Source organism: Saccoglossus kowalevskii, chromosome 21 (genome assembly GCF_978046115.1).
Source record: "Saccoglossus kowalevskii chromosome 21, keSacKowa6.1, whole genome shotgun sequence".
In the NCBI taxonomy this organism is placed as follows: Eukaryota; Metazoa; Hemichordata; class Enteropneusta; family Harrimaniidae; genus Saccoglossus; species Saccoglossus kowalevskii.
Window position 1 is genome coordinate 19,775,098 of NC_140661.1, and position 17,338 is coordinate 19,792,435.

The 17,338-nt window shown below is 36.2% G+C and overlaps 1 protein-coding gene and 2 non-coding genes across 5 annotated transcripts; all 3 read left to right on the top strand.

The window, feature by feature from the left end:
• The first annotated feature begins 30 nt into the window (after nucleotides 1-30).
• On the top strand, nucleotides 31-2,698 carry LOC102802057 (protein N-terminal glutamine amidohydrolase-like). 3 transcript variants are annotated; one of them, XM_006815899.3, is made up of 6 exons: nucleotides 31-147; nucleotides 1,333-1,432; nucleotides 1,521-1,574; nucleotides 1,853-1,998; nucleotides 2,110-2,231; nucleotides 2,350-2,698. In XM_006815899.3, the coding sequence occupies exons 1-6, from the start codon at nucleotides 83-85 to the stop codon at nucleotides 2,451-2,453; spliced, it is 591 nt and encodes a 196-aa protein (XP_006815962.1). In that variant the 5' UTR covers nucleotides 31-82; the 3' UTR covers nucleotides 2,454-2,698. The 3 variants fall into 3 exon arrangements, with proteins under 3 accessions (XP_006815962.1, XP_006815964.1, XP_085350909.1); XM_006815901.3 differs by lacking the exon at nucleotides 1,521-1,574; XM_085494783.1 differs by lacking the exon at nucleotides 1,333-1,432 and having other exon boundaries at nucleotides 44-147.
• Mir4828a (microRNA mir-4828a) lies at nucleotides 2,683-2,775 on the top strand. The gene has a single exon (NR_038786.1). It is a non-coding gene; the product is annotated as a microRNA mir-4828a (primary transcript).
• A 241-nt stretch (nucleotides 2,776-3,016) lies between these two features.
• On the top strand, nucleotides 3,017-3,119 carry Mir4828b (microRNA mir-4828b). The gene has a single exon (NR_038787.1). It is a non-coding gene; the product is annotated as a microRNA mir-4828b (primary transcript).
• The last annotated feature ends 14,219 nt before the right edge of the window (nucleotides 3,120-17,338 follow it).

The following is a 17,338-nucleotide window of genomic DNA, read 5'->3' on the forward strand; positions in this document are numbered from 1 at the left end:
GTGGACGAGGAATATATTTTTCAAAGCCTCGAACGAGTGTCACGTTGTCGCGTTGCATTATGGACTACGCACATACACACAAATGGCTGGAGCATGTGGGTCTCTGTTCCCGCCTCGTGAAGAATGCATTTATACGTCCTGTTATTGGTGAGTAAATTGTGCGCGATATGTCATACCACCATTCTGACATATTTAGGAATAATTTGGAACAGATTTTGTAAAATTCACTTATACTTGCTCTATCTACAAAACGAATTTTGAGACTCCCGCCTAGATAGTCGTTAGCATTTTGAGGGCCAAGGGTCACAGTACGTAGCGTCGCGTGGGTTTTGGCCTCGTGGTACACAGCGCGGGAACGACCAAAAACGTACATTTTTAAAACAATTCCACTTTGAAAATTTTCTCTGGCAATTTACCGACCGTCTAGGATTGTTTTGGTGAGTGGTGTTATTTTTCTATAGTCATTTGTTGCACGTATTCGAACCCACATGTGTAAAAGTTATTGTTCACCATCCATTTTGAAAAATACTCGTAAATTTGTAACAGTCGTACACGAAAGTCGTGAAAAACGACATAAAGTGAGTCTTCGGCCACACATAACTCAATAATATATTATTGTACATAACGTCAACAATATTAAAACAATTTTTTGTTAATTTCTAAAAGAGAGTGGTGATAATTTTAACATTTGAAATTGTGTTTTTTTGTTTGAAAGAGCCCAACATGTGTCGTCCATTTTTCTACTACGAAATGTTTACTACCGAGAGGCCTCAAACATTTGCATAAACACAATTGGCCTGGGTGTTCATAAAAGCCGTACATGTTCATTCATGAGATTTAGAGTAGTATTTCTCTTAGTGTTCAATGTTACGCTGATTTTTTGCTGCGTTTTTATTCAACTCTATTAGAGTCGATGAATGTACTGCATTGAATCAATTTGCATAAATTACCGAAAATGGAACGGTTTTTCCGTAGCTACGAGCGTCGATGACCTAGTTCACATACGCAGTTATTCCCGCAAACTTTGATGAATTGTGCTTTGAAAATAGAAGTAAAATTGAATGTTGGCGCCTTCTTTTAAGTCGGAATTTGTTAATGACGCAGTTTCACACTGTGTTTTACTGTGTGTAAAAAATGCAAATTTAGTGGCGCAGTTCAGTGTGACCAAAAACGCGCGGGAAAATTGTAACAAATTTGATAGGCACGCAAAAGAATATTGCCTTTACACGATTCTGGCAATATGCCAATTTAAATTCGGTTGTTGTGCTTGAATCATCCTGGTTTGTTTACGTCTTCGTAAATGACGTTTTTCCGTTTCCCTGGTTTTGATAGTGAAGAAAATGTGTGGAAGCTGTGCGAGCATGTTCAAAGCAGATACCCAGATTTGATTGAAGATTGTTATGCAGTTTTCATTTCAAACCAATTCAAAACAGTAAGTTAATTATTTTCTATTTACAATTTGATTTTATGGTTAAGATTCTTTCAAATCTAAAATAGATGGCAATCATTTAAAATTGTAGGTTCCGTTGTGGATGCAAAAAGCTGCACAAAGTGCCGATGTACCTGTTGTCTGGGTAGGTTTCAAGTTTTACAGTTAAAAATTTACAATTGATTGCAAAGTTAATAATTACCTTGAAATCTTTTGAAAAAGCGTTGAAAATGACAAAAGTGCATCATTTTAAAAGTGTTTGGTTAGTGCATGCTCTTTAGTGTGATAAACGGCTGTTCATTGCATATAAATGCATGCATAGACTTGTTAAGCAAGTCTACAGAAAGAAAAAAAGAACCCCAATTAAATAAATTTATTGAATCTTTCAATGTTACATTTTTAAGTTAATTGGATATTTTTAAGGATTACCACGTAATATTAATACAGAAAAGTAATACTGGGAATGCTGAAGTTTATGATCTTGACTCTGTCCTTGAATTTCCGACCCCATTCTTGGATTATTCCAGTCAAACATTTCGTAATGAGCAGTTAAAACAGCAGTATCATCGGTAAGGATCTTTCCATCTCTAAACTCGATACATGAACAAGATAAAACTTGAATGATAACAAGTGTTTTGCTTAGATTGTGATTGCATTGCGTGCATTATATTCCGTTCTAGGAAATTTAGAGTGATCAGAGCTTCCGAATACCTGGAAACTTTTGCGTCTGACAGGTCGCACATGTTGAAGGATGGGCAATGGTTAGCACCCCCTCCCATCTACCCGTGCATTCAGACAAAAGGCAAGTCCCCTCAACAGTAATTGTACGGTAAATAAAATTTTAGGCAAAGTTTGAAATAAAATTTTATAACAGAAGTTAAACTAGGTGCCTAATATCAAACTTTATTTTTATCCTTCAGAATCAATTATGAATTTGAACGACTTCATCTCAGTAAATCCCTCCTTTGGTGTTGGGGAAGTAATGACACTTCAAGCTTTTAATTTTCATTTTTCTTGTGGTTAGTGAAGTTGCCAGAAATGTTAAAATTTACATACTATTTACATTATATATACATCTTTATTTCATACTGTGGCCATCTATTTACATTGTATGAAGACCTATGCACGTTAAAGTCTTAATTTTGACTTCTTCCTGCAATTGTAAATGTATTTACATCAGTTTGTATTGTATTATATTGTAATCGTTTTAAATAAAGTCCTGTCTTTTATTAATCATCAAAGATGTAGATTCTCCTGGGGCATACCCTTCAGTCTGGATGTGTATTTTCATCTGTTGGTATCAATCTATACAGTAAATACCATTCAGATTGCAGGGTGGTCCTTCCAAGCAAGTTTAAGTCTTCTAATCTAATTTTGTGTTGGCCGCTCCAATCTCTGTGTGCATTTTCATCTGTTTTAGCCAAAGAACAGTAAATGCCACTGAGATTAGAGCGTTTATCACTAAGACGACTTTCTGGATTTTCTGAGTAAAGGAAGTTTAGTAGTTAGTCTTTTCAGGGAGTTGTTACTTCAGGCATAACTTGTGCGCAAAGTTTCTAAAACATTTGATTTGTGGGTGATGGATATATTGTGTGGACTGACTCTGGCCGGCCAGCCTAAATGGCACTTTACACTGCATACATTCACAGCAGTAAATGCCATTCAGGTTGACTGGAAAGTGTCTTCAAACACCTGTACAGCAAGATAACATTGATTGAAGCTTGAAGTCATGGAAAGATACTTTGATCTATCGACAAGTTTGCTGTGAAGACTACTTACACTCCAGTCTCAATGTGTATTTTCATCTGTACTCTGTTAATACAGTAAATACCATTGAGATTGCAGAGTCTGTGGTCGCCATTCAACGATGAATCCCAAAGATGACCTTGTACTTCAGACCAGTTCATTTGTTGTTCAAAGCAGCTCTGTTGCTGCCTCCAACTTTCAGTGAGTTGCGTGTAATGTTTTAACTTTATCCAATATTGAATGTAGTAAGTTTAATGTTTATATTCGGATTTGTACTGATGAAACCAAAAATGGCATTCACATAAAGCTGAATGGAATTTTTACAAGTTTATATTATAATAAATATAATATAAAAAATGAATGTTTCTAATATAGGTTTACCAGAAATTACATTTATATAAAGCTTTGATCAGAACAGTTGTAAATACGCTATTGAACTTCCTCTTGAGGGCCCTTTTTAAATGAGTTTATTAACGGGGTCAAGGTTACCTTTATTTGTTTATATAAAGTAGCAGGACTTGGCTGTAAAACTGAAGTTGATTTTTTTTGAAGACTTTGTATTGATAATTTAGATTGTCTGCTCACTGTCCTAGAAAAATAATCATTCACCTAGTGGCTGAAAACCACTGGATAACATCCTTGATAGTTTGGGGCATGCCTAACTGTAACCTGAAACAACGTTAGTTGTATTTGACAGGTTTTGTACTAAAATCAAACTTTGTTAAAAGGAATGAAAATTCTCAAAATTTTGCCTTAAACAAAGCAGTTTACAACTAGAGTTAGGAACAAAGCAATTTCTGTTTCCAGATGTGGTCACACCAGCTGTTTGCTTTTCTTTTGTTTGCATAACAAAGGGATAACAGGGCACAATGCCTCCCACAAACTTTCGCTTACTACCAAGAGTTTTCTTTGTTTACTTTTTTCCCTGCCTGCTTGTAATAAGTATATGTGGTTATCCCAATATTTTGTCGGACGAATAATCAGAGTAACAGATAGGATGCTTCTTATTCATGAATGATTGAGGCAGTCAAATATAGAAGTCAGTATGCTTGTATGCATGGACCTAACAAAAGCCATGATAAGAACAAATTTAGATAATTCTTCTCGCAATTTTTTACTCTTGTGCGCAAAGCACACAATGAGTCTTTGCAGTTAGTACGCATGTGTTGCACTGATATCTGAAGAATCGTACGTTGGTTTTTGATGAAACTCCATGCATAGATGCTTGCTTACCATCTTATTTATCTTATTATTAGGGTTTCTATTATATAATTATCTGATTTGCATAATAATTCACATAAAACGTTATACATGTGCACCCTGGAACAATTATCGCTGGAGGTTGTAATGTTCCGCCCGCCCGGTAGGATAATGCTACAAACACTCCAGTCACACTGATAGCGGAACGGAGTGCGCCGTTCATAAAAAGGATGTAAGGCTGATTGGGTGACACGAGTGTCCAACGCCCACAATTCACAGCAAATGTCGTAAACAAAATCACCTAACTGCTGCCATTTTCAATTCTGTGTCTGTGTGCGTCTCGGTTTAATCTATTGTGTGTAACTGTTCATAATGTGAAAATTTGGCCACGATTGCTGAAACTAGCCTTATTTTCAGAAGACATTCCTGGTGTGCCATCTCTCGAAGATGTACAGTTTACGGCAATTGTAGGGGTTGTAAACTGTCGTGACACTTGTGGTGTTGCAGACTGATTACGACACGATTTGTCGTAATCGTGTTTTATTCTGTTTTGCAACATATCAATTTCCTTTAACAAAACCGTCGATAATCTGCCGAAACCATGATTTTGTATTTCTGCAAGATTATCGCAAGAGCAAATTAAAAAAATAATTCCAGTGTGACCAGTGTAGGAAATTTGTCCAGATTACATACCAGACATCAGGGGTGGTGACTTTCAAAAGTTACAAGCCCTGCTAAAATGTTACCAGTCCCGCACATTTTTTTCAATAATTTTCGCGCACACACACACAAATAAACACAAGTTGTATACAATATACTATGCACGGTTTATTTTAACAACAAAGTAGCTGTAGAGAACATGCATATTCAGAACATGATATATCAGATGTCTGTGTCACTGTTGCTCTCGGCTTGATCAGAAAAATCTGAACCATAGTCAGAATTTAATCCAGCTACCAAATGAGCATTACCGTCTGTTACAGCCTCGGAATACTGTAAAATGACTAATATTCACTGGGTTTAAATTTCACTCATTTACCATTTCAGGCATATTCAGTGGGTTTTAAATTCACGGTTTTGTCATTTAGATAATGTGTTCTATGCTAAATTTTACATATTCACTGTTTTAATTTAGCGCATTTTTCCAGTCAGCGAAATAAGCTAAATTAAAACCCAGTGAATAATTACCCCCTTTACAGTAGCTTGTCTAACCTGTCAACACTTTTACCATTCAACATTTCGATGATTCTATCAGCAGGAAGTTGCTTTGGTGGTGGGCATTCTTTGCTTTGAATATCGATTTGGCTTGTTTATGACATCCCTTTCCGTACTTGCGGAGTTTGTCTGGAATTTTGCGGTTTGATAATAGCCCGGCAGATACGGCAATACACCGTATGATTACCGGTGTCATCGGTGACCAGCCATTCTTTGAACAGTCTTCCAGCTTGGAACTATTTTGGGAGTACGTTTTGACTGGTCATACTCCTTATTTGCCGCAATTCTATCGATGCTCGACTTCTGTTTCTTTGTTGGAGGGTCTATCCCCAAAAAACGATACATGTTGTACGCGAAATGAAAACTTTGTAAACAAACTACGCAACGATAGAACTGGTCAGGGGTCACCGGAAGTCTCACTGCACCATGGGAGATGGGACCTGACCCGAGGTCACGTACCTATTATTATGTTAATAAGTCAATGGATTCCGTGTTGTGGGTTGAGAATGCGTGTCGGCAAGTCGCGATGTGAGACGGCAATGCAATATTTTCATAGTTTTGGCTGATCATGTTTCTGTTTAAAATGTTTAGAGCACATATAAAGAATGATAGCTTGTTGACTCCCATGTGCGAAGCACAAAATGGGAGTCTTTGCAGTTAGTGTGTCTGTATGTGTGTGTGTATGTGTGTCCGACTGTTCCACTGCTATCTCAAGAACCATACATCGGTTTTTGATGAAACTTGGTGCATAGATGCTCTGGGCCAATGCGCAGATTTGATTAGGTTTTGGTAAAAATCCATGCTCGTTAATTACCTAATTTGCATGATAATTAGCTAATTTTTAGCTGTTCTATGACTGTTCCACTGATATCTAAAGAACCACTCATTGGATTTTGATGAAACTTGGTACATAGATGCTCTGAACATATGCGCAGATTTGATTAATTTTTGGTAAAAATCTGTGCATATTAATTACCTAATTTGCATGATAATTAGCTATTTTTTAGTGGTTCCATGACTGTTCCACTGATATCTAAACAACCACTCATTGGATTTTGATGAAACTTGGTACATAGATGTCATACGACACTGCACAGACCTGGTAGTTTTTATGGTAATATCAGTACATATTAATTACCTAATTTGCATAATTAATTAATTAATTTTCAGCATTTGATATAAGTAGTTAGCATTACATTTCAATGAAACTTGGTACTTACATACTCAAGGACTATGCAGAGATTGATTGTTTTCGATAAATATTTGTGCATATTAATCACCTAATTTGCATAATTAGTTAATTTTCAGCTTTTCCATGGGTATCTCAAGTACTAATCATCGCATTTCAATGAAACTTGGTACATAGATCCTTTAGGACTATGCAGAGACCTGATTAGTTTTAGGGTAAATAATTGTGCATATTAATTACCTAATTTGCATAATTAATTTTCAGCTTTTCTACTGATATCTAAAGTACTAATCATTTACATTTCAATGAATCTAGAATTATGCAGACCCAATTAGTTTCCGGTAAATATTTGTGCATATTAATCACCTAATTTGCATAATTAACCAACTTTCACACTGATATCTCGGGTACTATACATCACATATCAATGAATGTACATGGATGCTGTAGGACAATAGACAGACCTGAATAATTGTGGGTTACAATCTGTACATATTAATTACCTAATTTGCATAATTAACCAATTTTAAGCTTTCACACTGATATCTAAAGTACCGTAAAAACTCCAAAATTTCGACCGGTTTTAAATAATTGGCGTTAGAAATGTGACATGTTTTTAGAGTCGTGGCCGAGTTGTAACTCAAAATCTAAACAAAGTCATCAATCAGTGAGTATTATGACAAGCAAAACAAAACATCAAGACGCGCAGAAGAGGTCAGCACAAAACTAATAGGTCAAAAGACAAAGCTGTCTCGCACTACCTAGGAAAACTTGCGAATGTTCGAAGTACAGGTACCCATTGGACAAAAGATACATGGAAGTTTAGCAAACTATCTCCCCGACCCAGTGCAATGTATCCGGTTAGAATCAAAGCTCACGTGTCCCTTATTTGAGGGACCAAATTTTGCCGTAAATTCGCCCTTGGATTAAAAAATAAAATGGGATTTAAGAAAATAAAATGGGACTTTTAAGGTGTATTTTGGCGTCATTTTTCGGACATTTCAATCAATCCTGCCGGCTAAAATAGAGTCTAAGTTTTACCGTAGTCATTGACGTCTGTCTATTCAAGAGTACACGCGTATGATTTTTATCGTGACTAGCGTGAGCGGGTAAGCTTCCTTTCGAGAATGAGCTGTTATCACTGTGAACAATGTTAAATTATTCTTCAGATGACCAGTTTATTTTTTAAAAACAACTAATTTTTTTATTTAAAAAAAAATCATGCCGTTTTCGCATCAAAATCCAAGCCAAAATATCGTACTACAACATCAATCTCTTCGCATTGCGTTCAATAACATTAACATATTTAAATAAGCTATGGTAATTTGAACACGTTGGCATCATCCAGCTTTTTGATTGGTTAATTAGCGATTTGACCTATTTGACCTAAGAGAACATGGCGGATATCCTACAGCATCAAACGTTTATACGAGACCGGAATCATTCGCTTACGATGAAACTTAGTTGACTTTTATTTGTATTTCATAACCATTCAACAAATTTATTTTGTGTACATTATTATAATCACTACTGAGTACAGTAATAATCAACAATTCAGAAACGCAGCATGCCGAGATTTTTGTGTTCGTTTTTATTTGAAACTTCGTTTATTTAGAATATATTTTCGTTACCAATAAAATAAAAATCTCTCAGTCAATCAGAAACCCGGATTCATGCCTTCGAGGAAGGTCCCGTTTGAACGCTCACATCGGTTTTTTTTTTCGTTTGGGGGAAAACTAAAACTGGTCGCAATTTTCGAATAAGAATGAGTCGGCAATTTTTAGTGGAGTCGAAAATTTGGAGGTAAATAAAACACCGAAACCCGGCAAATAAATAGCCAATCGAATTTTTAGAGGGGTCGAAATTTTGGAGTTTTCACGGTACTAATTATTCCATTTCAATGAAACTTAGTACAAAGATGCTGTAGGACAATGTACAAACCTAATTAGTTTGGGGTAAAAATCTGTTCATATTAATTCCCTAATAAGCATAATAATTCATAATTTTTTGGTTCTCATCACATTTCAATTAAACTTGGAGACATAGATTTTCTGTTACATTGCGCAGACCTCATTAGTTTTACACTCAAATCTGGTCATATTAATTTTCTGATTTGCATAATTAGTTTTCAGCTAAGTAATTTCGAATTATATTTAATGTGTCTCCAATACTCTCAGCACATGGGAGTTCTTTCTAAGCTTTCTTTGATTTTTATTTTAATTTCGGCGGAAGAATGTGGTAACATGTTACCAGACCATCTGACAGGGAAGTTTGAAATTCAACCAGTCCGATACAAAAGTTACCCGTCTCGGGCGTGCGGACGGGCAGGAATTTCCTACACTGGTGTGACACAAAGAACGATGAACTAAATCCAGATTGTGGTAGAAAACGGTACGACATGAACTCAGACAAAAATAACTCAAATGATACGATCGATGACAGCGCTGGAGAAACTGGGATAACAACGCCAACATGATCAACGTTGATTTTACCTGCCATCTCCCATATATGGTTAGTTAATGTATTCAGTTTATTAACAGGTACGCCAAGAGTCGCGTGTGATTGGCTATCGTGCAAAGGCCGCATGTAGTTAATTAGTGAGTGGGCGGAACTCAGTTCTGATAGCAGTCAGACTGGAGTGTTTATCTTACCGAGCAGGCGGAACATTACAACCTCCTGGGTATGAAACAATAGACCCAAATGTTAAATAATTATAAGCCCAATTTTAGCTCCACTGTTGACTTTGACGAGCGGAGCTTATCATACGAGTGATTGTCCGTGTCAATGTTTTACTTTTGGACTTCCTTTTAAAAACTACGAGCCTGAATGCTTTGATACTTGGTGTATGTGGACCTCTTTCAGATTTGTTCATTTCGTGGTGATATCTTCAATTATCTATTTTTGGTGAAGTGATATTTTTGAATTCTTGTTGAAAACAGCAAGTCCTGTTGCTTTGATACTGTACATATTGTTCATTTTCTAATATCTTCTGTTCTTTAATTGAAATTGCTAACAGCTCCGACAGGCTACTTGTTGATATATCAAATCAGATTTAAATTTGTCAGTTGCTCTGGAATTGGACTGGAAAAGTCTTTAAATTTCTTCTTAGTTATTAATTAATTGTAGAAAAGTCCATTTGGCCTGAATTAAGTGTCAAAATGTCTTATGAGGGGGATGCAAGACAGTGACAGTTTTGGAAAAGGCCTGGAAAAGTCTTGAAATCATTTGGCTCTTGGTGCTATAGACCCTGGCTGAAACCATAGACCCTGCATTGAAAATCGCTTGCATATGAACACCTCTTTACACGAAGAACTTAAAAAAACTTTCTCTGTCACTGCTCTTAATATATTCAGTGTTCTCCCCAGAAATTTTTCATAGTCGCGACTAATTTGCATAATTAGCATATAATTAGCAAAATTAACATATTGTTTGTCATATGGAGAAATAAAACAAAACCAGTTTTTTTTCATTTTTTTCTATTTATTTTGTGTACAATCAATATACAATTATTGCACTGCATGTTTAGTATTGCAAATGTCCTGCAGAAATACTGAGTTTTCTTTTCCTTTGCTTGGCCCAGCAATCAGCAACTTTATAAAACCCTGTTCAGTCCCGGTAAATTAAACATGGGGTTGATTATTCTCATTGCTTGTCTTCCGTTTCTGTTGTTTTCCGGTTAAGTACAACAACTGTTAGGAGTCACGATACTTACGCTACTATGTTCGAGCAATAAGTTTTTCTGGCTGAAATTATCCATCTTTATGTACGGTATTTTTTTTAATCATCGATGTTGTCTGTTCAACACAATTGTGAACAATTCGAGACAACTGAGGTCTGAATTACGAATTGTCGCCGTTGTTATACCACGTAAAATTGAGGCTTTTCTTCCAAGAAATAACACAAGTGTCACTCCAATTTCCACACGTATCTTGATTAGAATATATTATTTTCAATTATGCTTCACTTAATTCATCCGAATCTGAGCACGATATGCGATCCGAGTGGGAAGTTCACGCTCGCTGGATCTTACGTGGGTGACGCCATCTTGGATTCACAATCACGAGGTCAAAATTGTTTACATCATAAATATATATTTTTTCACATTTTGATCTCAAAAAACAAATACAATATCAAAAATACTGACAAAAATCAAAACTTAGAATAATAGTACTACTACATTTCTAAAAATAATAATGAAAATACGTTTCGTACACACCGAAAACATGTGGCTTTTGACCCCAAGTGTGACTATATCATTTACATATGAATATACGTTTGGCAAAGAGCGTTTGACACCGGGGCTTACGGCTTTGTCTTTATAGAACTGCTTTGTTTTTTTAAAACGATATCCAACCAATAAGAAACAACAAGGGATTATCATATTGGCGTTAATACAATGCATTTGTAGATTTAACTAGTTAGCCAGGAAACTTACAGTCTGCGAGAGACTGAAGAAATCAGATCACGGGATAAATAATAGCATCGCGGAGGAAACACATAGCGTCGCGGGCAAATCCAATCGCGTCGGGGCCCGGGACGCTGTTTTGGCCTGGGGAGAACACTGATTCAAATAATTTTGAAAAAAACATGGACAACTTACAAATTGTTTGCAAAATCATTGTAATAGATTTACCCAGAGATAGTCCTGGCCACTAGTCGGCACTGCTTAGTCAAAACCTAAGCAGTTAGCCAGTTTACAAATTGGCTGCCCCAATTCTTCTGATACTTACTGTAATATTCATGAGTGACCGGCACGATCCCCCCCCCCCCCCGACTGTATTTCAGAATGTAAACGAGTTGTCGCTTAAAACGGTAAACAAGAAAATCAATAAATCGTAACAGATATTTTCTAGTCCACTATTGTGCAAATATATTGACAAAATATGTAATGGAGGCTTTCAGTTATTTGGAATTAACTGAACTGTGTATATCCCAGGCCGTACCGGAAAGAGGATGTTGCAACTGTCGTAAATAGTCGCAGTAACCTTGCATTACCAAACAATATAAAGCTACCCAGTATTTTAGTTGTCAAGATTGTGTTATGATGAGCGCCCCCAATGGTAACAGGCTTCAGTCTGTAAATAAGGCAGGCCAAAACGTTGCTAGCCATGATACATAGCAAGTTGATCTTTCCGATGTAAAGCTTGCAACAAATTCATCAGTGTTTTAATCATTAATACCTTCATAAACAATTTTTTTTACAGATTCATATAAACCAGTTATGTTGAACAATTTTTTTTTTCTCTGATTTTCAATTTATTTTTCAACAATAGGATAATCTTTTCTTTAACAACTATGGTGTGATCAGTGAATTACATAAAGACAAGTACAGACAATGTTGATTCAAATAAACTTGGTGGTTTTCTGACTTTGGTTTATTGCCTACAATAACAAGGATGAGTCGCATAGAACAATTGCTGTAGAACCCGTAGTATTAGACAGTAAAGATGTTGAAATCAAGCATGGCGATAATGATTTTGAGTCGTATGGCTTGAATTGATATACATGTTCTCTTAAGTTCATTATTGAGTGTGATTTCAGTTTGAGCAGACTTTAGTCCCGACACAAGCTGACTCTGCCCCAACTTGTGGTTTGGTTCGGTCGGCCACACTCCAACTTGAATAGGATTTCAGCGGAACAACTTGAACTCTCACGAATCTCTTGTTAACATGAACTGCATTTATTGGAGAACGGAAGATTTCAAACGAAAGTGTGAACTTCTGATAATTACATAAACTTGTAGAATGCCATAAAACATGAACGTTGCATAGTAAACAGATGAACTGACCCACAGTTTAGCACGGACTAAAAAACTAGAACAGAACTACAGTTTTACTTTTAAAAAGGGAAATGGAACATTACGGCGTTTTCCACGCAGATGGAGGTCAATCAATCAGTGACTGCGTACTAAATTAATAATGGAATATCAGTCAACATCTATGGCATTATGGTTTCAACAATACAACTGTTCACATGCATGTGCAGAGATTTGAAACATGAATGTCACCGAGGCCATGACAAAGTTCAATGGGTCTGTACCATTTACAATATGGTGACGCTATAAAACAGTTTCTTTATTGTCCCTCAGACAGTAACCTAATTCTAGACTATAACGTGCTATTTTGTACACAAATTTCCCGCGCTTCAAGGTGTTGGGTTAGTTACACTTGTAGGTACAAGTCTTAATCATTTATGATACTTGCTGTCGCAACCAAAATGGCATCCAAGAGAATCATGAAAATCTCACTTGAAATAGTTCAGTGTTGTAATATCAAAATACATTATAAAGAAGTAATTTTAGTCAAAAACGAGAGTTTTCAGACAATGACTCATCGGTTACCAACTACTATTTTCTATACACTGGGTGTATTTATTGATTCTAGCAGCTTCTGCCAAGTATTGTATCCAAGTTAGCATCGATCAAAATTTGCATGATTTTTTTTTATGTTCAGTGTCGTATTTGCCGATACATCCACCCCTTCCAAAATTTGTCGTGAAACTTTGTCGACATTTTCAAGATGGTCAAATGGCAGCCATTTTATGCATCCAAAAATTGCGCGTTTTCATCAATCTAGAACGGTTCGTGGAGGGATTTTGTTATGATCAGCAATCTCATCACAGTAGTCTACCCGACGGGCACTCAAAATTAGCAACCACCATGGAAAACCTTGTTGAACAGTTCATTTGTCACCGCCATATTGTACTGAACACCAAATAAGCAACATTGCCAGTTTTAGCTGCTGACTGGTTTGCTTTGCTCGCATGGAAATCTTATGCGATTCGAACAAGTTGGTTCAAATAACCTCAACATGAGACGTCAAACTAATAGTGAGGTACTCAAACCTGTTGAATATTAATAGAAGATCACGATGCGATTACCTTTCAATTTATTTTAATGAATAAATTTCTACATAATAAATGGCAAAGTTATTCAAACAAAATGTCTGTACTGACACAGTATGAAATGTTGAGACGTGTAGCTGGTGTGTCAGGTGCATGCTCATAAATGAGCACATTCAGCCGGACAGCGCATTCTCATTAAAGTAGTTTGAACCAACCAGTTCTAATCATGTAACGATCTTAAGACGTGCATAACAACAACCAACTTCGCTGGCATCGTTGCTGTTTGGAACAATATGTCGGTGAAATTATGCACTGGCCGGCATACATCCTGCCATTAGTAGATTAGAACTTGAACACTGGACCCTATATAGTCACATGATGTGGAAGCTGCTTACAAACAATACAATAGTTGATTCATAAGTAAACACTTTCTCAAAGTAGAGGTACGCTATCCAAGTGCGAGTGGGTAAAATACATTTCAACTTGTCATCGTGAATAATGTCATCGCACTTGTTCTTTATTTTGTAAATTGCTATTCTTTTTTTTTTTCGAACTATCATGCATAATTCAACTGAAATCTATGCGACCAGATTGTGCTACTTCAGTAATCTTTACGGTCACTGTCATTTAGAAAATGTCAGGCTCTACCACGAACACACTGATTGGTTAATGGCACCCTTGACCCATCAGGTCAAGGGACAATGTCAGTTTACTTTGTGTAATGAATCCCAAACATTTTGGCTTACTCTTAACAAAATAATTGAACAGATTGTTTATTCAATTTTCTAGTAATATATCTTAGTGTAAAACGCCTTTTTTCATAACTGAAATATAAACAATATTTTGCTTGAATAAGTATACACATGAATAACCAAGCTCATTAATATTCATTAGAAACCAGCTCTCCCATTGGACTGTTAACCATACTTTGCACACAATGGGAACTTGATGCACATCATTTTATTTTCCTGTTCTGATACAAATGGCCAATTGGCGGCCATTTTGGTTTAAAGAATGCAGTTTCCGATCTGCATCTCTGGCATGCTTGGAACTGATCAAGTTTTTTCTCCCCATAAAATTTAACAGTGCTTGACAGGTGGCCATCTTGTTCAAATAAATGCAGTTCACGCTCATCGCATACTTGTCTGAAACAATAAAGTTTAAATTTGACATAATTACCTTACCAACTTTCATTATTTAGAATATCAAATTAACTCTGTGGGCTAACTGTCAGTTTGACCTAGTTTCTAAATTGGGATAATGTGCAGATCTGATCAGTTTTTGGTTGAAAACTGCTTATTAATGACTTAATTTGCATAATAATTAGCCAATTTGAACAGATTTATGACATTTTGTACATAGATGCTCTGGTATAATGTGCAGAATGCTCTCAACCACTCATCAGAATTCAATAAAACTAAAAGTAAACAAATAATATTTACATGCATGCAACAAGCTCCCCCATTGGACTGGTGAGATCTCTGACCATACTTTGTTGGTCCCATTTCTATTGCCACTTGTGTGCATTCTGAAGCACACAATGGGAGTCTTTGCAGTTAGCCTGTCTGTATGTGTGTGTATGTCAGTCTGTTCCACTGAACCACTTAAGAACCATATGTTGGTTTTGATGAAACTAGATGCATAGATGCTCTGGGCTAATATGCAGATTTGATTAGGTTTTGAATAATTAATTACTTAATTTCTTATTAATTACCTAATTTGCATGATAAATTGCTAAATTTTAGCGTGACTATTCCACTGATATCTGAAGAACCACTCATTGAAATTTCATGACTATTCACAGACCTGATTAGTTTTGGGTAAAAATCTGTGCATAATAATTACCTTATTTGCATTATGATTAGTCAATTTTTGGCTTTTCCACTAATACCTCAAGTATTAATCATCCCATTACACATAGATGTCATAGGACATTTCACAGACCTGATAAGTATTTGATTAATATCCATGCATATTAATTTGCTAATTTGCGTATTGATTAGCACATAGATGCCCTCGGATAATGCGTAAACCTGATTAGTTTTGGTTTAAATCAATATACCAGTAAGTACTGTTGCTGATAGGGACATGCAACTAGTGCCACAATTTAGTCTGACAAGATATATGTCCAAAATATCATGCCATCATATATATTATTTCATTAAAAATTTATAATTGTTAAATCATAGCTACTTGGACCCCCCGATCATTGATTGCATTTAAATACTGTATTTGCTCTAATAGAAGCACATGGGAGTTCTTTCTAAGCTTTCTTTGATTTAGTAATTGTTTAAATCGGGAGAGTCGTCACCTACGCATGCGTCAGATGGCCATAGCGTGTCATTGTTTACAAACGAGCGTCTAGTCATGAGCCTTTGCGTTTTAGCGTGTGTTGTTATCATCGCTTGGGACTCGTACGTTCGCAAGTGATGACCCTCCCGCTTCTAATGTAGTCGCATATACCACACAAATTTAAATAACATCATGGTCACTCATGTCATAAACAAATCTAGGAAGATACTCCAACCTCTCAAGTTTGAAAATTGTCAAAGGCATGTCTGCGGGCAAAAATAAGACATTTCAAATATTTCAAATAAATACATTCTCTGCTTCATGTGTATTGAAGATGTGCTTTGTAATATAGGATATATGGTATTCCTTATTTGTAATTCATGTTGCAAAATACCATTGGCACACAGGAGTTCTCTTGAGCTTCAGTATACTGTACAAGGATTAATTAATCACTGGGTTTTAATTTAGCTTATTTCGCTGACTGGAATATATGAGCCAAATTAAAAGCCAGTGAATATGTCAAATTTAGCATAGAACACATTATCTAAGTGACAGGCTGGTTGGCGATCCGCTCCTCTCAAAAACAAGCAACATGTTTTTGGTTGTTTCCATAGTGTGACATAAACGTCGATTTATAACTAAATGGGCCGTATACGAAGTTTGCAAAAAACATTCAGTCTTTAGAAGTCACTTAGTTTATTACTAGGACGTATTCTTCTGTTACATCATTTATTATTTCGATCCGTTTTGCGATAGTATTTTCTAGAATGAAGGCAGCATTTACAGTTCATTCAAAGTTCAAAGTTGCGTTGGGATTACGTTGATACAGGCACTCGCGGTTTTTCAACATTTTTGTAATAAAGACATTATTCTCTATCAATAATCTACCCAAAATAGGAACATTTCTACTAATTCTTGTGTTTTTTCGACGTTTTTCGAAAAGCCTGCGATTAGGCTGTGAAAGTAGAACATTCCGGAGGGGGTGAAACGGAAGAGCATCGCCAGGCAATGGACGCGGGGTTCTTTGGCAACGACCGCAAACGTATCATGTCCAGCCATTGGCCACATAGAGAATTAGTAGAAATGTTTCTGTTTTGGGCGGATTATTGATAGAGAATAATGTCTTTATTCCAAAAATGCTGAAAAACCGCAAGTTTTCGCCTTAGTTATTTTTTTTATTGGCAAAAAACTGCCAACTCGGCAAATTTGGTTACACAACTTCCCTTTATCATATACACTCAACGACACCGATGCCAGCTGACTGTGTACAAAACTGGTAGGAAGTAATACATTTGGGGCGAAAGTATTCAAAAATCAGTTTTTGGATGTTGCAATGGCAGTGGTGGGCCAGGATTTTTTTCCAATTAGTGACGGCACGACCTACCTGTGAAGTATGAACAAAATCAGCCAAGCCGAAAAAATCA